The 22,188-nt window shown below is 46.2% G+C and overlaps 1 protein-coding gene across 1 annotated transcript in view; it reads right to left on the reverse strand.

Moving 5' to 3' along the window:
- Positions 1–1,039: 1,039 nt before the first annotated feature.
- TNFSF8 (TNF superfamily member 8) overlaps positions 1,040–22,188 on the reverse strand; it is a 33,389-nt gene continuing 12,240 nt past the window's right edge. Inside the window, exons 3-5 of the mRNA XM_006074175.4 lie at positions 18,720–18,762; positions 6,428–6,499; positions 1,040–4,951 (exon numbers count right to left, since the gene is read on the reverse strand). Of these exons, the coding sequence (XP_006074237.2) occupies positions 4,557–4,951; positions 6,428–6,499; positions 18,720–18,762 (510 nt within the window). The 3' untranslated portion in view covers positions 1,040–4,556. The remainder of the gene's footprint in view (positions 4,952–6,427; positions 6,500–18,719; positions 18,763–22,188) is intronic.

Here is a 22,188-nt window from a genome sequence, read left to right on the forward strand (position 1 = left end):
AAGTTTATTTCCGTAGTCACAAATAAGGGTAAGTACTACTTAATGAAATGTTTGTCTTCGGGGTGTGTGTGTTGTTTGTATGTATACACACACATGCAGTTGTTTGCAAAGTAAGGTGTTTCCCCCCACCCCGGGTCAAGGTAAAAGAGTGAAACAGAGCTTGAGCGCCACTGCACTGGTCACTGAGTTCAGTCTCCCACTGCAGGGTCTCAGAACAACAGCACAATAGCTACTGGACTGGACTGGATTTTCGGAAAAGACCCAAACTGAATGTAGAGATGATGCAGTCATTGGCAAGAAAATGTCATTTGAAGGCAAGGGGGTTGGTTCAGTCACCCAGAGAGACAGTGTGGAGTTTGAAGAGAAAAGGGACCTGAGCCAAGGAACATGGACGTTTAGTCTCGGGAGAAATTTCCTTCTGGTGTTGCGTTTACCCCTCTTGCAGACTGGATTTTTCATTCATTCTCCAGAAAGAGAACCAGGTCCAGGGGAGCCCTGGAGTGATTTGGCAAGACGTTCCAAGCACACGCTAACTAGAGCTGATTTTGCAGTAGCCTGGCAGAGCCGTGGCACACAGGCTGGCGCCTGGCCTGGGGCCTGGCACCACACTGGCACTCCGGACTTTGTGTGGGATGCTAGCACAGAGCAGAGAGGTTCTTAGGAAATACAGAAATGGCTCTTTAGATTCCAAGGCTCCAGCTTGTGAGTTGTGACCACAGAGGAGTGTAAACCCTTACTGGTCAAGGTGAACTTAGTAGCTTTAGGGTACTCTTTCTAATTTTTAAAAAGAATCCCTTTGCTGTATTGAAAAATGGCAACAAGGGATGGGAAGTATGCAGGAAGATCCTTATTGCAGCAAGATCAGAAGGCAAGCTACATCCTTATCCGTAGGAGAATGAGCATACTCTGATGTATTCAAACAATGAAATAGTATAATAGCAGTTAAATGAATGAGCTATTAATAGATCTGTGTGTGTCAGCTTAGATAAATCTCAGAACCTTAATGTTATATGAAAATTTCAAGTCACAAAATGCCATATAAAGTAGGATATCATTTATTGAAAAATTTAAAAACACACAGACTTGTACTATATATTCCTATGGGAAAACAAATATAAAACTATATAAGTGAAAGTGTTAGTCACTCAGTTCAGTCATGTCCAACTCTTTATGACCCTGTGGACTATAGCCCCACCCAAGCGCCTCTGTCCATGGAATTCTCCAGGCGAGAATACTGGAGTGGGTAGCCATTCCCTTCTCCAGGGAATCTTCCTGACCCAAGAATCGAACCCGGGTCTCCTGCAGAATAGCAGGTGGATTCTTTACCATCTGAGCCACCAAGTGAAGGGAACATGCAAACTCCCAGGCTGTATTAGCTCTGGGGAGGGCACAGGGAAGTCAACAGAGCAGGGAGGCTTCAGCTCTACCTGTATTTTTTATTGTTTAAAAGAAGCAGAAGCAAATATAGTAAAATATTAATAGTTATTAAATACTGGTGAGTCATGGGAGAAATACTACTTTCTGTTCTTTTCATAATTAAAAATAAATACAAGAATATATAAATTTTGCAGTACCCAGAGCAATAATCAGGCTTCTTCCCCTGACCCCAGGTTAAGCAGATGACCTGTAAAACAATTATTAGGGGAAAGTGTATACACACACACATACACATATGCATATATAGAGTATACATATATGTACATGCATATACACATACCTTCTTACACACACATATATACATTCACCTATCTATGTAACCTCAAATAAAACAAAAATCTTTTAATTTTTTTACTGCAAAATATTGTTTGTATCATATATTTCTTCATTTTCTGAGAGATGAAACATTTACATCATGGGACCCTAAACTTTTTCATGATTTGACCATGTACAAAAATCTACAGACCACATGTCTCACATTAGAATGATGATCCTGGATTGTTTTGAGAGAGTCAGGGAGAAACAGAGGAATCCCTGAGGATTGAGGCCTGCCGCAGGGCAGTGCTCCTCTATGCTCTCAACAGCTTTGGCCCCAGTACCAGGACAGTCAGCAGTGTTCCAGGGATTCTGGAAGCCTCCCCCGTTCGGTGAGTCCTGCCCAGTTTCTCCAGCACCCCTTTCTTTAGTGCCTGATCCTATCAGCCCCGCCACTGCCCCCGGACGTACAGGGCCCTTCTCCCAGCCAAGAATTGTGTGATGCGGGGATTCTGAGAAGGAATTGGATGAGGAAGTTACAGAGGCATCCATGTGTGATGGAGAAATGGGGTGAGGAAGAAGTCACCAACTGTGGAGAAAGACAGTCCTGTGGATTTTCCCAAGGGCAGATATACATTTATACTCGTTATTATTCATCAACTTGTCCATCACCCTCCTCTGCAAGTTCTACAAGTATAGTTTGTGTGTGTGTGTGTGTGTGTGTGTGTATTTATGTGTTTGGGATGGGAAAGGGTAGAATGAGTGAGCACCAGATGAGTTTTTACCAAAGAGGCATATGTTCAGGCAGCCTGGACTCCGAGTTTGAAAAATGACTTATTTTACTTGCATAGATGGTGTCATTTGCTCACAGCATTACCAGGGGGTTGGTAACACTCAGGGAGTGACAGAATTCCATTTTAAACTTTCTAGGCCATCCACTCCCTATGGGTTGCCATTCCCTTCTCCGGGGGTCTTCCCAACCCAAGGATTGAATCCAGGTCTCCTGCATTACAGGCAGATTCTGTACCATCTGAGCCACCAGGGATTCTGTATTATCCCTACATTGGGTTATTAATGATTATTAATGATTATTATTCTAATTGTTTGTCTTGCTACTGGATTCCTTTAAATTCTGTGTCTTCAGATGCTGGCTTTCAGGCCATTGCTCGACAGAGACTGAGATTAGGAACTCCTCAGGAGGTAAATATCAGGTACTTCTGCTCTGGAGTGTTGGTTAAAAATGAAAATGGAAACTTTCTCAAGTTAATATATGAGACAGTAGAAAATTTTCCACATGCTTAGGTTGCAGATACTTTTTCAAGAATGCATGAGTTGGTTTAAGCGGGATTCTTTTGTCCTACAGAGTTAGGGTGTAAATGCCATGTGCCCCCTTATTCTGTGGCTTCGGGTCCTCAAAACCTATGTTTTTTTTTTTTTTTTTTTTTAATCACAGACCACTTGATTTGCTGAATTCAACATCTCTTCCAATACCCACTCCTCCCAAAGAATCTGCTTCAGAAAGTGTTGAAGAGAAATGTAGACCTCACCGAACATTTCTTAATGGAGACCTAGGAAGCGGTCAATGTAACACCTGGCTCAGCAAATTACTCGAATCTTGCCCTTAGCCGTTTTTATTCTCCGCAGTCCCTCTCATCCACACCGCCACTGCTGTTTTTACTTCCCTTCTTTTAAATCGTTTCTAGCCCTTCTCTGACAAGCTTTCCCGAGTTCCTACACCTTTCTCTTCTTTCCTCCTAATTGAGAAAAATGCAAATTTTACTCCCTTCCTTTACATAGCAGTTAAGGCATTGCTTTTTCCTCTGAAGCATAACTTCACGAGCTTACATTTCAAGTCAGTGGTCCTTCTCTCGGACAAACAAGGCGCTCCCTCGCGGACGGACGCACGTAAACGCCGGTTGAAATGGCCTCATCACCCAGATCAGGAGAGGAGGCGGCCGTTAGTCACAAGTCATCATCGTCTGTCAGCGACACAGTGAGGCCTTAAAAACCCTCCACAGAACGGTTTCCTGAGAGCTGTTTGAAGTGGGGAAAGAGTTCATGCGGGAGACAGCAGCCGCTGATCACCGTGACGGCTGCGCGCTGAGTACTTGCCGAGCTCACGGCACTTTCCTGACGGGAAACAAAAGCTGCCTGTTGTTGTTTTATTGTCAAGTCTCAGTTCCGGCAGAGTCAAGCCTGGCCGGGTGGTTTTCCAAATACCCACAAGGTATTAGATTCAGGATGGTCAGTTTTGCACACTTTAGATCCTACTGTTCACTCCATTTGTCAAGCAAGGTGCCCTGAAACTCATCCCCAAATCCCGAGGTGACATGACAGCCAGAAGGCTCCTAAGTATCATCAGTTTTATGCCAATGTGGGGGCCTTTCCTTTGGCTGGGGGCTTCGGGAAAAGCACCTGGAATCTTAGTTCTCAGGTCTGTGATGAGAGAGACCTTTTTTTTTTTTTTCTGCTCTTCTGAGACGGAGGAGACTTGGAAAGGTTAAAACTCAGCCCCTCGGCTTTTCTGACATGAAATCCAAGTTCCAGGGAAGGGAAAGGACTAGCTCCAGGTCACACAGTGAGTTAGTGATTGGGCTGGGCCTAAATCCATCCCTTCTGGTTCCCATGTGTGGCTCTGTCCACCATGCCACATTGCATCCCCACTTTCTATCTGGAAGATCCTTCACTCAAAAGTCTCTTTTTAACCCTGAGTTGGATCTTCCCAGGGGATGGAAGTGTACTATTTAATTCCCTTTGTGTTTTTCAGTCTTGGCCTAAAGTTTTCTTTTTTTCCCCAAGTGTCTGGAAGGATAAGTGCTGTGTGGTAGGGAGTTGCTTTCTTCCCAAAGGCCAGGAGGGGTGGTTCAGTCTGAACTACTGTATAAGAAGAGGGACAACACATTCTCAAGGGGAAAGGTGTTTGTATCCACATACTGGAATTTATCCACCTTGACTGATATGGTGGTGTTGACCTGAAGGTGTTCCAGCAAGAACTGGGAGAGGTTCTGGTATATGTTCTTGGTTTGTGCTCCAGACTCACACACTGTTACCAGGGTCTGCTTTTTAACGTCTTTGTTGATGAGGAGCTCCAGCTTCAGGTCGACAGCATGCTCTGGGCATTTCACGAGAAACTGCAGTTGGCAGATGATGAAGTACCAACCTGGGAACTGGATCACCAGGTTCTCATCCTGATATCTGACTCCATGGATGATGCCATCTTTGTTCCAAGACAACTGGGTTTTGTTTATATGCTTTGACACTGGAGGGAGAAAGACAAAAGGACCTCAGAGTCATTAGGCAAATTTCGGATGCAGATTGGAAAATTTGAAACTTTTATTCAAGGTTTCCCATTCAAGCCCCATGTTTTCTGTAATTTGCCTGCTGGTTCAGCTCTCTCGAATACCTTCCATGTTACTCCATTCATTGCTGAGTGTTTAAGGTACAGGTACAAAACCATCCCTCTGCTTTTTCTCTAAAGCATAAAGCTGAAGGGTCAGAAAACACACAGTCCTAGACCTTTACCCCCTCCAGAGGTAATTGTTTTCCACTTAATCATTTTATCATTCTATTATTATCATTATAAGTTTTACTTTTCCCTTTTCAGACTCTAAGTTCCTGGACTATATTCCTTATAAGTTTTGGGCTATCATGGACATATAGTCAATCAATCAATGAACATTTGATCAACAGGGGACTGCTATTGGGTAAGCATTGCACTAAGTATCAGAGAAAAAGCATTCAGTTTGGTTCAGTTAGTAACCAATTCAGGGGTCAAGAAGTCTAGGAGAACCTCAGTCTGTTCTTTCACATTCAGATACATCCCTTAACTATTCATTTTCTGAAGTTTTAAATGTCTTCCTCTCTTTAAAAGGGCAGCCAGACATCATTGTGCAGACCTCTTAAGTTCACATTAAGGGATTCCTCCCAGCTGGGATTTATAGAGGAGCAGAGAATTAGCAGGCCCTCTAAGCAGACATGTTGGTGTCAGAAGCCAAGTCTCTGAGTCTTTTCACTGACAAGTTAAAATCAGCCCTGATGGGTCCAGGTATCTTTCAGAATTGGGAAGCTGGGATGTTCATTTTAATTGCTTCCCTTTAAACCTCATTGCAATTCAACTGAAGAATGAGAACTAATCTAACTGCAAAATTGAATTTTGAAAATGAGCAGGATGGCTATTGCAGAGAATCTTGGCCATCTCCTCTGTACCTCATCTATCCTAGCATAAATGCCTCTTATTATTTCGTCTCTAAGGGACCTCTTACCTGAAGCATGCTGCAATATGCAAGTGGGGCCTGTGCCAACATGGTCATTAAGCTATCAATCTGGACACCAGGAAGTTTTGTGACTCTCTTGTGAATGACTTGATAGAGGCAGAAATTAAGAGCCTGCTTCCCACGTGTGCAGGAAAGGACAGTACCCTTGGTCTGCAGCCCGTAGATGAATGAAGAAGGGTGGGGGTGGAGCACCGATTCCCTCACAGGCCAGGGAGGCAAACTTAAAGGAGTGGATGAGGTTTAGGAAGCAGGAATCTTGCAGCTTTTGAGAGTAATGCTCTCCCCTCTCCCCCTAAGCCATTAAAATTCAAATTATAAAAATTATCACACAGGTTAAACAAAATGCACACGCAGGTCACATTTGGCCGTGAGCCTCTGCTTGTGACCTCTGGCCCAGAAACCTGAGAAAGGCCGCAGGAGTGACCCTCATATGGTTGGGGTTCCTGGTTTTGGTTACTGACCTTGGAGGTAGGCCCATGATTTCTTGAATGGAGCCCTTTTCAGGATACATGAGATGTCCTCTGAGCAATTCCCTGAAAATAAGACCACATGTTAAATGCCTCTCTCTGCTCTGGGAACTGGAGATACCAGATCTTTTCCCATGACCCTTTGATGGAGACAATTACTATTCTGTTTCCATTTGGGGGATAAAAGGAAAACCTGTTTATTTCTCATTTTGCCATCAAGTACCTTAGGAGTTTTTCTCTTTAAACTTGATTGCTTCCACATGGACTTTTACAAAAGACTGTGGAAGCTGGAGGAAGGAAACCAACAGGGCCTGAGTTCCTGTATGTACCTGGTGCCATTCTTGTCACTTCGTATACTCCACCTCACTGGATCTTTGCAACAGCTCTGTGACAGAGGGCTGACTAAGTCCCTTTGAGAGATGGAAAAAAGCGTGGGCACTAGACAAATTCAGTGCATTGTCCTATGTCACTCAGCCAGGCAGTGGCGGTTAGAACACTAAGGCTGGTAGTAATTATTGCCATCCTTCCTTTAAGAGTGTGCTTCTGTGTATTCCAGCTGATTGAATTCTCAGAATAGCTCTGCAAGGCTCACCCTGATGTCCAGACATGGTCAGCAATACAAGGTCATTGCAAGTTGGAGGAAACCCTGATATCCACTCCCATGTCTATCTGATTTCAGAGACCAGGCTTTCTCCCCAAGACCATTTTGCCAGACAGAGGAGGTAAACACATCCTGGTGTTCAATTTTAAAAGGCTATAAGATCATAGAGACCTAAGCAGGCAGCCTGCTATATGGAGCTTCCTTGGCAGGGAGAAAAGACAATGTTTATGTCATTGTGGAATTTAAGAAATCAGAATATTTTAAATGTATTCACTGGTGATGGCAGCTTCATTTCTTAGTATAGTAACTATTTTGTATGCACAGAACCAAGCCATACATTTCCTGCAATGACTCATGAACTCAGCTTATTCTGGGCATTTTTTTCTTCTTATTGAGTCTTGGTTTCCCTAATCTCTAGAACTGGCAGATCTAGGATGTGACATTGACATCTTTTTGATGGTGTCGCCAGAGATGACAGAGACAACCGATGATTCCATCTGTCAGAGACTAGGCAGCCATTCGGTCGAGGCGACCACATCCTAGCGGGCTTGCTCACGGGGATTTTAGAGTAGCATCTGTTGGACTCACAATCTTCCCCATTGCCCTCTGTCCTGGCCTGGGAAAATCCCTCCTGGCCGTCCTTACAGTGGGGGCTTGCAGTGGTAGAAAGTTAAGTGAAGAGTTCCCCCTGCTGTCTGAACAAGCTCACTGCTAGAGGCACCCCCAGCAGAAGCAGGGGTCTGTCTTCATTCTTATCTCCCCTGGAGGCATGAAGAGGCTCTGGTCCACAGGTCTCTTGGGTGAGGAGGGCTGGAGGGCCAGCTGCCCTTCTTCTTTCGTTCTTTTGATTTTATCCCTCACTCATTCTCCAGCTTTATCCTGCCTACAGCCCACACTCTTGGGGTGTGCACAGTCATAGCAAGGAGGCAACGAGGACTGCTCCTTCTTTTTTTTTTTTTTTGAGCCATGCCCCACAGGGCTTGTGGAATCTCAGTTCCCTGGCCAGGGATTGAACCTGGGCCAAGGCAATGAAAGCCCGAATTCTAACCACTAGGCCACCAGGGAACAGAGGGCTGTTCATTCTTAAATGTGCTGTAGCTATGAGTAGAAAGCCCAGCCTTCTCTTTTTGGGGTGTGGAACGTCAGGTCCAAAGGAATTGCAGAGAGACATGTCTGGCTGTGTCTCTTTGCTCGGAACCCCTTTCTGACCCACTGTGACTGCAGGATCAGGGCCAAGCTCCTCCCCATGGTATTTGTGTTCCGTTGGGTTCTAATCCCTAATGAACTCTGCAGTCTCCCCCCTCGCCTTCCCTCTTCCCCCTGTTGCCTCTTAAACTTGTTCCACCAGTAGCAGCAGCGGTGCTGGGAATAATAATGCTAGCTAGTACATAGTGACTGATGCCTATTTCCTTTTTACTCGGCTAAGCCTGTTACATGCATTCTTTTATTTCATTCTCACCATCACCCCACAAGAAAGGTACTCTAGAAACTTCTCTCTTGTATATAAGGAAATTGAGTCTTTAAAAAGTTATGTGGCTTGTCACATTTTCACAGCTAGTCAGTGGTAGAGGGGCAATTCAAGCTGAGGCTGTCTGACTCTAATGCCCGAGTGGAATTTTGACCATTCTACTGGAGGTTGGGCCCTTGGGATGCCCCCAGTTACACCATGCTGGCTTTCCATTTCATCTGGAATCCCCCTCTTCACTGGCAAGTTGTGCCTTGTTTAAAGCACTGCCTGGTAGCCACCTCCTCTGGGAACCCTTCTCTGACCTCTCCTTCCATTTATTTGCCTTCTCCATTGGACCATGAATCCTCAGGGCAGAGACTACTGTTTCCATATCCCCACTGCCAGCCCAGAAGATACTCTGTAAATGTTTGTCGAGCTGAATCATGTAGTCTGTCTCTGCTCCTTCCCTCTGTGGATTTCAGCTCAGCTCTCAGGGCTTGAGGAAGAGAATGCGGATGCTTGGCCTGGCCTCCCCTTCCGGGCTGGATGACACCTGGCTTCATTCTGTTCTTGGTTCTGCAGGTCAGGTTAGATTACATGGGAGGTTAAGGTTCAAGCCCTCGGCTCAGGCCAGCACGTCACACTGTGAACAGCTCTCCTCCTTGGCCAAGGACCCCCTCACACCTTGTCACTCGTGGCATCTGTCAGGTGAGCTTCTCTTAACAGGTGGATATAGAAGTACAAGCCTGGACTCGCCTCTCACACATGCAGGTTCTTTTTTTTTTTTTTTTCTTTCCCCTTTGGTCTTTGTATGTTTGTTGGGTTGACCTCAGCTGTAATTCTGAGAAACCCAAGGATGGAAAAAAAAAAACACCTTATTTTGAAGCTTTTGCATTTCCTGAAGTCAAATGCCATGGTGTATCTTAGTTTTTCTTTTCTTTTATTTTTATCTTAGTTTTTCTTAAAGAATCTGTTAGATGTTTCGAAAAGAAGGGAAAACAGAGGCAACTCTCTTGAAGAATGACATCACTGAGTTGGCTAAGGGAAGGGCCTGGGGAAGCAGGGCTCCAGAGGAGCTCTCGGTGGAATGGAACTGCTGAACGTGGAGAGGAGCCTGGGGAAGGCACGCTGCTGGTGCTTAGCGACTTTAAAGGCTGTTAGGAGGGCCAGGGCTGATGGGGGCTGGCTCTGTGGGCCCAAACAGCACGGCTCCTAGAAGTTTAAGGCTCCTAAGAAGTTTAAGCTGATGCACTCAGCTAATGGCGAATACCGCTCTTGTCCCCATTTCCTGGATGAGGCAGTGGGAAGACTTTCATTAAGGACATACAACACACATTGCAAGTCACAGTGCTGGCAGCTCAAATATTGGACCAGTTAGTGCTGTTCAGAGATGTGTTGGGCTGGTGTGAGAGTCATGTGGCTCTTGTCAAGACCTAGATGAATATTCCATGGGTCATCAGCCATGTGGCTTTGAGTCTCCTTATCACCCTGTGAGCCCATGATGTAATCTTTTTTGGTTATGAGACAGGAATCCTATAGTATTCCTGGAAGTTTGAATTTGGGGAGCATTGGAAGCAAAACACGGAGAAGGCAATGGCACCCCACTCCAGTACTCTTGCCTGGAAAATCCCATGGATGGAGTCTGGAAGGCTGCAGTCCATGGGGTTGCTGAGAGTCGGACACGACTGAGCGACTTCACTTTCACGTTTCACTTTCATGCATTGGAGAAGGAAATGGCAACCCACTCCAGTGTTCTTGCCTGGAGAATCCCAGGGATGGGGGAGCCTGGTGGGCTGCCGTCTATGGGGTTGCACAGAGTCAAACACGACTGAAGCGACTTAGCAGCAGGGAGCAAAACACACTTCTGTTTCATTTATTTCCCAACCAAATTAGCTGCACTGAGGGGTTTAATTTGAAGAACTAAAGACTAGGGAGGGGAGGGGAGAACAGTCTGCACATCATGGCAAGTAGATGGCCCGGGAGTTAAAATCCAGGACTTTTCTTTGGGTGGTTGTGTCTCATGCTAGATGAAGAGCAGGGTGGATCAGATGATCCAGAAGGGCCCTTCTAGCTGATTTTAGATGGCTGTGTAGACTCAGCTGTACACTGCCAGGCCTGCTGCAGGGACACGAAGTCAGTCCCAGCTCCAGCTATCTATCTTTTGAGCACGTTGCTCTACCCCATCTAGGAGTTTGTCTACACGCATTAAGATTTCCGGACACCTGCAGCAGTAGAACAGTGTTTTAGGTCTGGGAATAACCTAAGTTATGAACAACCTGGTTCTGAAAGGGTTTTCATGGTTCATAGAACTGGAATTTCCCTGAGAAATCATTTGGCCCAGCCTTGGTAACTACATAACACATGTGCTCCCCAATGCTACCCCCACAGCAGACGTGTCCGAGGTCACCCCATGAGTCAGCGGTGGGGCCAGGCCACAGTCTGGAACCCCTTGCTTCTGTCGGGCATTCCATCTTTCAGACACCTCAGGTTCTTTGTGAGTACCTGAGAACCAAGGCCTTCAGGTGGGCAAGATTTGTAAGCCATCCTCTCAAGCTTTGGTCTCCTCTAGAAGGATCATGACATTTTCTTGGGCTTTGTTAGGAAGCCTGGAGAGAAATATTTGCCAACAAAACCCTCCTGGTCAGGTGCATAGAAGACAGAGATAGGGAGAGAGAGATGCTGCTTTAGGTGGTTGGAAGGGTCATGTTCTAGATAGAAGTCAGAACAATGCAACATGAAGATGGGAACCCTCCTTGAGATCTCAAAATATTAGACCCGAAAGGACCATCGGATGCCAAGCTAACTGTGACCCTAGATCTGTGAGTGGAGAGGCTGAATCCAGAGGGACTAACGGTCTGGCTCAAGACCCCACAGTAGGCTAAGTGGCAGAGCTGGGCTCAGAGCACAGAGTTCCTGACTCCTAGTCCTGGGCTCTGCCCTGGTTTTTAGTCTTCCCATGGAGCAGAGAGGCTTTAAATGTAGGAATAAGTGGATTTGCAGCCGCCATACACACTGGCCTGAAAACTGACCAGACAGCTATGGGTGCCTGGAAAACAAGCGCTAATGAGCCATCTGGACTTCCTCTTCCCAGGGGAATGCCAGCAGGTGACTTCAGGTTCATGGGCTGAACCCTGCCAAGTAATAAGTCAGGGGCTGTCAGGCTTCCATTAAGATGCAACAATGCCCAATAGGCAAAACAAGCCACACTTACCACTCCAGCCAGAAAGTGTGTGGTCTGAGTGCCAAGTACCTTCCAGGTTAATATTGGAGCAAAACAGACACAGCGCATCTCAAAGAAAGCACCTGGGTTCTGGTCAAGGCTTCTAACGTCAGACCTGTCACTTCCCGTTACTGACCCTCAATTGCTGCATCTGTTAAGTGGGGACAGTAACAGTCAACCCCAATGTGTGCATGTTGCGAAGATGCGATGAGGTTATGGATGTCAAATGGCCTGTACAGCACATGGCTTGGAGGAGATAACCCAGCACGCGGTAGACCCCGCTTCCCCAACTCTTCCCTTGGTTCTTAAGTAGCACAGCTTAGCAGCACTCTTAACAGGCTCGTCTGGCCAATGAGACACTCGTTAAACCAGAGCCCATGACATTATCTGGTGGACTGAAGTTTCTTAATTATGTACCTAAGTGTTTGAGGCCATCGGATGGTCTCAGGACAGTGTGAATAGCCCTTCGTCATCTGTTGAAAATACTTTAATCCTTCCAAGAAGGAGAGCATTATCCTCATGACTCTGCGTCTACCCTGTCCTGGCTTCTGAGTTCCGCTCTTTTGGCGCGATATCCAGGAGAGTCGCAATAGCGACATCTAGGGGAGAGCCTCGCCATTGTCAGTGGAATTCGGAATCACAGTGAATCCCTAACCTAAGGGTCATTTCAGCTGACCTCAGTGCGACGGTTTCCTTGGTTAACTCGTCATGGAGAAACTCCAGAATAGGCCATTCGTTAAACAAAGGGCTAGGTAGCCTTGGGTTTACAGAGGTCATTTGAGGAGTAGCTGTTCTGACATGCTCAGGGTTAAACATCGAAAGTCACCAGTAAATACAAGTTGAGATCAAGTGAAAATTAATTTGAATCCCTTGAAGGTTCCTTGGGATTTTGAGGGTTTTGTTTCTGGCCACATGGCGCATTGTGGGACCTTAGTTCCTGACCAGCTATTGAACAGGGCCCACAGCAGTTGATGGCACAGAGGCCTATCCACTGGGCTGCCAGGGGATTCCCTTGCGGCCTCTTCAATCCTGACCTGTTGCAGTACGTAAGATAAAGCTATCTGACTTGATGTGTAATTCCTGGAAATTCACTTACACTAAGTGCAGATTGAATTGATATTTTTGGAGGGTATTTAAGAAGCACCTTTAAAGTCTAATTGAAAAGGCAAAGAGAGATCTGCTCATGTCTGGCTCCCATTTCCTGGCCCAGGGCTTGCACAGCAGGGCTTGCAGAAATTTAAGACAACACGTGTGGTGTCCAGAGAGCTTGGATGAAACATGTAGTGAAGCCAGTTTGAGAAACAAACTTGCTTTCCTTCCCTCCTTGCTTTCTTTCCCTCCTTCCTTTCTAACTTCTGTCCTTCCCTCCTTCCCCCGCCTCTGTTTCTCTTTTTCTCCTCTTCTCCAAAGTGAAGGATGGGGATTTTTCTCCTAGATTTAAAGACTTGTGACATGTGTATGTGAAAACTTCAAGTATAAGTGTTAATATGCGCCTCGATGATCTGAATTCTTTTCCTTTTTCTTCCCCTCCTCCTGTCTACCCCACCCCCCGCCCCCCCACCGCATCTCCCCCTCCCTCTCCTCTCCTCTGGGTGACAAGAGGCACGGATTAGACACAGATGGCTTTAGCACTCTGATGGCCTCTCCAGGACTCTGTCCCACCTTATTCTGTGTGGCCCATTTTCTAGTTTATTTCTGTTAGAGAGAGTCCTGATCCCGGTTATCACTGCCTTAAGAAAAAGACACTTTCAGAGTGAGCTTTGAGTGAATAGGTTTAAGTAAACACAGAGACAAATAAGTTCTTTGAGGCCTGTGACTACGTGAAAAGCAGTGACCACTGAGCAGTTGTATCCCCACTTAGTGTGTGGGAGGGGAAAAAACTATGACAACCAGCGGACCGGGCAGTTAGATCCAGCTCTGTCCACCTGACAGATGTGAGGTCTCTGGTTGCTGTTTTCAGCCCTTGTAGAGGAGGATGCTGCTGCATCTCTACCTGCCTCTTGTGCAGCCTGCATCCGGATCCCAGCTACATGACACCAGGTACAGCGGGCGATTGCTGAGCAACCAGCTCCTTGGTTTAGTTTCACTGCCTTCCATGGGCAGCTTGTATTGTTTCTTTGGGGGTGGGTTCACTAGCTGCAATTAGCTAACCTTATTTGATCTCTTTTAAATGCCCACGTTTTCTTTTCAGCAGAGGGAGTGGGGGAGGAGAGTAGCTTGCAAGCCAGGCAAACATGGGACATTGTTGGAGTGGTATTACTGAAGTGGTGAGAGAATCCTAAGATATTTGTTTGCAAGATGGGGAACACACAAGAGGGGTTCAGGACTCCTCCAGGTGGTCTATCCACTATTTCCACCTCCTCAGGGCCCCCAGGAACCTCTGGATATTAGTGTGCACGTGATGCTCACAGGAAAGGCAGACTATCTTAACTGGCCGCAGTGAGGGTGGGGGGAGGATCCTCCCAGTTCTTAGGATCCTCCACTGTGAAGCTGGGGCCTGAATTTGGCCTCCAGATCCCCTGCCGTGGGCTGTTCACGCTCCCCACAGCCCTGGCTCTCGTGCAGAGCCATGTGTGGAGGTGCCTTAGTGGCCCGGAGCTCAACACCAGAGAGCATGCTTCACTGACGGGAAGACAAACAGCTACAGGAGCAGGTGTGGAGGAAGTGCAGAGAGCCCTGGGGGGATTCCTGGCCTTGGAGCCCTGGTGGGGACACTAAGGAAGCACGGTCATGTTGCACTCGGCATCTTGACCATGACATTCTGGATAAGCCAAAGAGCTCCCAGGCACATCAGCTTGGATTTTGAGGTCAGGCCCCACTCCTTGCTAGCTGTGCAATCTTAGGCAAGTTGGTAAATCTCTCTGTTTCCCTACTTAACAATTATCAAGGGGCTAATAATTATCCTGGGGTTTGTTGTGAGACTGCACGAGTGAATCACGAAGCCCTCGGCCCAGTGCTTGGCCCAAAGCAAAGGCCCCATCAGTGTTTACTATCTTCATCCCATCACATCCTCGCACCTGCCTAGCTGGGGAATAAAAGAAAAACTGATTTACAAGTCATCTATGGAATTCCTCCAGTGCAGGTAAGAACTGATATTTGGTTGTTGGGATGTTGGAAATGCCTGGGGCTGAGGTGATCAAAATTATTTTGCAATGAAGTCAGGAGTTTGAATTTCTGCTGAATTTCTGAGGGGAAGTGATGGGTGGTGAAATTGGGAAGAAGGACATGGAAGCAGGTGGGGGTGGGGGGTATGTGTGCTAGAGGGCTGAACCCAAGGGAAGAGTGCTGTCTCCTGAGAGTGCCCCGCCTGGTGGGTAGAGTGCAGAGGCTTCGCGATCACGTAGGCTCTGAAACTCCATTCTGCTTCCATATTGGGAGGCACCACCCCACCAGCCTCTCCACATCCCTAAATCCTGCTGCCAGCTTTGCTGCACACACATGTGGGTGCTTCTGGAACTCTGGGGAGATCAGGCATGGGGGCTTGTTATGGGGTTGGCGCAAATACAGCACATACATAGGAATGCGTGGGATTCCGAACGTGGGGGAGGCAGGAGACAGGAGCTGAGGATGCCGAGAAGCAGCACAGCCCCCCTCTACCGGGCCCCCCGGACCTCGTGCCCAGCCGCGTGGCAGACAAGAGTTGTATCTGTGGTCCCTCTGAGCAGCTTTGTGAGGGAGCCCCTAGTGACTGTTTGCTAGAGGAAGGGAGAACGTCCTCCTCCTGGGGCCCTGCCTGGCTGTCCGCAGTCTCAGCTGAGCCGCCGCCAGGCCACCGGGTCCTAAGCACAAGAGCGTGGGGGTGAGGTGGTGGTCTGCCGGTGACAAGTCTCCTGGCCGGAAGTGGGAGGTGAGTGCTGGGACTCAGACATTCTCTCCTTACAGAAAAGGCTTGGCGTTCCGTGGTTTCCCTGCAGCTAAGTGTCGTCCTGTGTTAATGTTACTTTGGTGTGTGTGCCTGGCCCTGTTTGCTAAGCTCTGGGCTGCTGCTGGCTTCCTGGTGGACAGTTTCCACCGGCTGGTGGCACAGGGCTCCCTGGGAAGAGTCCAGCTTCCACTCTCATCCACCTGGGGGGCAAACCACACGCTGCCCCCTAGAGCCTCCTCCCTGGAGCCTCTGGGAAACAGCGCCCCTCTGCCCGGAGTGTCTTGCCATGGCTTTTCCAAAGGGAGTTCACTGCCTCTGCCTGTTCACAGGGGGTTTGTTGGGGAGGAGGCTGTTCCTCCTGCAGGAAGCCTGCAGACTTCCTCAAGATTATTAGGAATCATCTTTTTAGACTTTTTTTTCTGTATTTACATATTGAAGGAAAGGTTAGAATATCATAAAGCATCACAGCTGGAAGGACCCTTCCAGTTCATTCAGTGCACCGTCTTTGTACGTTACAGACTTGCCCTGAGAAACGCAGCCCGCTAGTGTGGAGGTCGACTCTGGAGCCCAGGTCTTGCTCCAAGGTGGTATTCTTTCCACCTCATCTGACCACCGTGTCTGTAGGTGGTCAAGTTAAGACAGGTGGAGACTTTCATTAAGGACCACACACAGTAGGTCACTGACATTTTATGGCCGAAGCACATCATGAAACTGTCTACGAGCCCCTGTGTCCTTGTCTTAAAATGCCGACTCAAGAGTCAACGATTGGGAAATGTGAAGATGTAGAAGCAAGGAAGAGCTGTTGGGCTAAGAAACTGGTAACAATCTATAGACTATAATTCAGCCACGTAACAGAATCACTAAACTCCCAGTTTCCTGAAAGATACAGATAAAGGCCTGACACACATTCCTATGTTGTTTTTACAGGAAGCAGACCCCTTTCCAGATGAAAACTGCTGACCACAAGAACACAGACCCTAGACTGAAACCAGAAGGTTGACCCAGAAGGTTGACGATGCTTGAAATTTCACCTTGTTGCCAACCAATCCAAGAACGAGCTGATCACATCCTGCTCCTTGAACACAACTCCTCACTACTGCCTCCAGGATGGGTCACATAGTCTTCAGGGCATGGACCCACTGTGGCCCACTTTGCCCGGCAAAGCAGTAAAAGCTTTTCTCTTTTCTACTTCACCTAAAACTCTGTCCCCGTGGTTCTATTCAGCACCAGTGAACAGAGGCTGAGTTTTGGCAACAATCATGTGAGGCTAGAGAGGAGCCCTGGATTCTGACTCCTGCTCTGCCATCAGTTCCCTAGATGACCTTCCAAAAGTCACCTTGATTCCCTGGGCCTCAGCTCACCACCTGCCAAACAGGACTATTAATCCCCAAGTTGTTTGCTTATAGGATGGAGGCTAAGATAAATCTAGGGTAAGAGTGGAAGGTCTTTAACAAGAGTTTCATAGCCCTAGGGAGAATTATTAGCATTTTTAAATCTGGTTGCAAAGACATTGAATTGTGAACTGTGGTTGGTTTTAAATTAGTTTGTGTTCTGATATCCACAGTGATGGCCCATATAAGAAGGGATCTGAGAAGTGTTCTAGTCCATGGCTGCCAAAATTTTAAATTTCTATAGACCAAAATAATTACTTCAAAACCAAAATTAAGGACTCCAAAATGTAAATTTCAGTGACCAGTACAGAATGGGCAGCTTCTTATTTTGCCTGTTGTTGTTCAAACAAACAGACAAAAAACTGAGTAAAAAGCAAACCAACCTGATTCCCATCTGTATCAACCTCGTGTTGTAAAAGAAAGGACATTTTCACACAAAAACAACATAGAAAAGGACATGCTCTCAGAGGAAAGTATAGTTATCTGCAGGAAAAGGGGATCACTTGTGAGACCCCCTGTAGTTGACAATCTACAAAGCCTAAAATGTTTACTGTCTAGTCGTTTATAGAAGAAGCTAGCTAGCTTCTGCATTATGCCAGGCTCCCTTCTGACGTGACGGTCTACAGAGGCTTGGTGGGAATCGAGGTCTCATGCTAAGTAATTCCAGCCAAAGTTCAGCTATTGTTGACAAAGCTGTAATTATCAGTCTGCTTTGAAATACGCAGAGTGCTGCTCCATTTAGGGAATTCTGCCCTTGCTTTCCAAGTCTCTGGGTGACACACAGAAGGAGAAGCAGAGCTCAGGGTGTCCTGAAGGAACTCCAGGTGTGATTGCTCTTGGTGTGAGGAACTGTATCCACACATGTGTGTCCTCTGGTCCCAAGCATGCCCTGGTGTGTCTGTCCAGGTGCCTATGATGACCCACTCTTTGTCTTAGTTTTTTCCTCTGAGCTGTCTGGTCACCCAACTGTGCTTGCTGTCTAGGTTCTAAAGGTGACAGGACTGAAGGTTAGTGTTCTGAAATGAGGACATCTGGGTTCTAAGTTTGACTCTATAATACCCTGAACAAGACCCTTCACTTGGTCTTACTTTTCCTTTTCTGTGCAATGAAAACATACATCAGATGGTCTCAAAGTTTTTCACTTTTCCATGTTAACCTAACTCTGCATCTCACCAATCTGAGGCTAGTAGAGACAACCCATTGATTAGTGACTTTAGTGATAGAAAAATATGGGGTGTGGGAAGGTCTGTTTGACAAACCCTCAACTTCATTATGCATTTGGGCTGTAACCAGTTATTTAATGATTACTATATGTTGGTCACCATGCAAAGCAGTTTCCAGAAGAGATCTAACAGTTTCTCCAATACCTTCGTGAGGTCGTTATTATTACTCTCATTTCATAGATAAGGAACTGAGTTTCTCAGGTGGGATGTAGAGCCAAGATTCAGATCCACACCACCTGACTCTAGATTTTAAGCTCTTAACACAATAGTGCTTTGTGTTCCTCTCTGGGTCCATGGGCCAGCCTGTCCAGAGGCAGACTTTTCACTAGTGGGAGAGTTGAGGGCTGGTGGGAGAACATGGGGACGTGAGTACAGCTCAGAAGCCACTCAGAGGAATGGAGATGCATCAGCTTGGCCCTGACAGCCCACCTCCTCCCCCACCCACTCTGTTGGACACTCATGATGTTTCTAGTGGTTAATCATCTGTGATGTGATATGGACTATCCCCTGCACAGTTACTCCTAATTCCAAAGTCTTACCTCCTTTAAGGGGGAATTGGCCCAGCGGGTTGGGAATGGAGTCCTGAAAGAGAAGAAAGAGAAAAGTTAAAAAAAAAAATGGATGAGGATGTCATCAGATTGAAACAGCTAGTCTTTTTCTTTTTCACTTTGGTTGCCCTCAAAGTATTGTATAATTTAGAATTTGTGTTCCATCTGACTCTTAAGATTAAAAAAAAAAACAAAAAAAAAAACGAATTCACTGACTTAGTTTACATGAGCTTTACAACCTGTTTATCAGAAATAATATTGGAGGATTACTATCCACGTTTCACAGATGAGGAACTGGAAGCTGAGAGGTAAAAAGTTTATGGCCATCAGGGGCGAGAATCTGCAACTCTTAACTTTCAGTCCAGTGCTTTTTCTTTTCACCACCACATGTACTACTTTTTCTTACTTTCGTCAACATAAAGCAAACAACTGTAGTGTATAAATATATGTGGGCTCTTTTCTTCTATGTTTGATTCAGCAAACAGTGAAAGTATGTTGTAAATATAGCTGGGAAGGTACTATTTCTCCTGTGGTTGGAAATTCTGAATTGATAGAATGACTCTGTGCCAAGCATTGTGAAGATACCATAAATTATTAAATTGGGTCCCTGTCCTTGTGGCTTTATTGCAGATTTACATTTGACTCTAATATCTAAATACTTATATAACATGCTGCTGCTGCTGCTGCTAAGTCGCTTCAGTCATGTCCAACTCTGTGTGACCCCCTAGACGGCAACCCACCAGGCTCCCCCATCCCTGGGATTCTCCAGGCAAGAACACTGGAGTGGGTTGCCATTTCCTCCTCCAGTGCATGAAACTGAAAAGTGAAAGTGAAGTCGCTCAGTTGTATCCGACTCTTCGTGACCCCATGGACTGCAGCCTACCAGGCTCCTCTGTCCATGGGATTTTCCAGGCAAGAGTACTGGAGTGGGGTGCCATTGCCTTCTCCGTTATATAATGTAAATAAGCATAAATGTATATTATTTATGTTAACATTCACCTATGTTTTATTTATTCTAGAATAAGCATAACTGTATATATAAATAATCACACAGTTAAGTAAGAGGTTGCTGGCAGACAATCTAAGAGCAGATTGGCTCCTGAAGGAGGACCTGCGGGGTTGGGGAATGGAGGGGAGGAAAGGAGGTCTTGCTCACATGTTCTGAGCAAGTAAGCAACAGAAGCAGATGGGCAGTTTTTCACCCCAATAAATTTTTCAGAAGCTGTTCTCCATGTCTGTGTCTCTATGTCTTCCCTGTAAATAGGTTAATCAGTGCTATTTTTCTAGATTCCATATTTATGCCTTAATATGTGATATTTGTTCTTCTTTTTCTGACTTACTTCCCTCTGTATAACAGGCCCTATATTCATCCCCTTCGCTGCAACTGACTCAAATTGGGGAAGGAGTGAGTGAAGTCGCGTAGTCGTGTCCGACTCTTTGCGACCCCGTGGACTGTAGCCCCCCAGGCTCCTCCGTCCATGGGATTCTCCAGGCAAGAATACTGGAGTGGGTTGTCATTTCCTTCTCCAGGGGATCTTCCCGACCCAGGGATCGAACCCAGGTCTCCTGCATTGCAGGTAGATGCTTTACCGTCTGAACTGAAGGGTTTAGAGGCCGTCAAATGGACATGACCTATAAAGGCAATTTTGATGGTTTTACATAGAAATGACCTCTAATGGAAGAGAACACAAATGGGAACTATTTGAGATACATTTCTATGTAAAATGTAGTTTGCACATAATTCAGAATATTAAATGAGCACTCTGCAACCAAGACCAAATATCAATTATCTCTTGAGGTTTTCTACTATGTACCAACATCAAATCTACATAGGAACAAATGTTACTCCTGCTTTTCTCTTCTATATCAAATATCCTGAAGCCTTTGTGTCTCTCTGGAGCGAGGCTGAGTTTCTGAAGGCACATTCAGGGTAGGGCAAATTGAGAAAATAGCACTGACATATATATATATACACACACAGACTATCATGTGTAAAACAGATAGCTAGCAGGGAGCTCTGTGTAATAGAGGGAGCCCAGCCTGGCACACTGTGATTGACCTAGAGGGTATAATAGGGAGCAGGGGAAGGCGGCTCAAGAAGGAGGGGGTGTGTGTGTATATATATATATATATACACACACATGCGTGCTAAGTTACTTTAGTTGTGTCTGACTCTTTGTGACCCTATGGACTGTAGCACACCAGGCTCCTCTGTCCATGGGATTCTCCAAGCAAGAACACTGGAGTAGGTTGCCATGCCCTTCTCCAGGGGATCTTCCTGGCCCAGGGATCAAACCCGCATCTCTTATGTCTCCTGCATTGGCAATTGGGTTCTTCACCACTAACGCCACTTGGGAAGCCTATATATATATATATATGTTTATGACTGATTCTCACTGATATACTGCAGAGACCATCACAACATTGTAAAGCAGTTATCCTCCAATTAAAAAAATAAAAATAAATGAAGTTAAAAAAATTCTTCAGAGACTAGTTTTCCCACCTTGAGCTCTCTCCGCCTTTCCCCCACCTCAACCTTGGAGACACCCCTCACTGTCCTGGCAATAAGGAGTGAAGTGTCTTTTGACCTACCCGGATCGAGGCCTCCTGTAGTGTACTGGATTGAGATATTAATAAGGACCTAAAGAAATGTGAGCATTTTCATGGATTAAAACAACTTCCCAACGTCTAATTGAGCAAGAAATTAGTTGCTGCCTGCATCTTATTTTCTTAGTCTTGTGTCAGAACACCTAGGACCATCTAGAGTTCTCTTTTTATTCTGCCACTGCTCTAGGGACTCTGTCCTTTTCCTTCCACTGACAGCTCTTCTGATCAGTGACTCTCCTCTCCAGCCCAAGTGGATGGTCCTGAGTTGAGGAGGTCTCCTGAGGCACAGCCCTGCAGAGCACTGATCTGGAGGAGGAAGTCAGTATAAACTTGGGGGCTTCAGCTTATCAGGGGAAAAGAAATGAACTTGGCTTGGAAGGTCCTTTCCTATTTGCTCCCATAGTCTATGATTTTACTGCCTTGCTGAAAGCTCTTAACCTAATAAACAGTGCGGTACCTCTGTGGTCTCTCAAGTACACACACAGTTCAAAGGAAAATCTGATGTCATAGATCCCCCTCCTGGTTGCCTCCTGAGACAACAAACAGCCTTTCATAAGTTAATAAACATCTGGCTTACTGCCAAGCATGTCCATCGATTAGTGCGATGTGTGCACATGTGAAGAAAAACATCTACATTTAAGTGTGGTGCTGAGGTGGTGGACTTCATTGGCTGCCCTGGAACATATCCAGGGACAAGGAGAGAATGCCAGAGCAACAACCCCTGAGGAGCCATCGCGGTGGCTACTGGCAATTGGGAAATACCAGAGAATTGTACATTCAGCACATGTCAAATGGGCACATCGTGTGTGCCAAGCTCTAAGTCATTGGAAGACATCCTGTGGATTTTATGGCT

This window comes from Bubalus bubalis, chromosome 3 (assembly GCF_019923935.1).
Source record: "Bubalus bubalis isolate 160015118507 breed Murrah chromosome 3, NDDB_SH_1, whole genome shotgun sequence".
Taxonomy (NCBI): domain Eukaryota; kingdom Metazoa; phylum Chordata; class Mammalia; order Artiodactyla; family Bovidae; genus Bubalus; species Bubalus bubalis.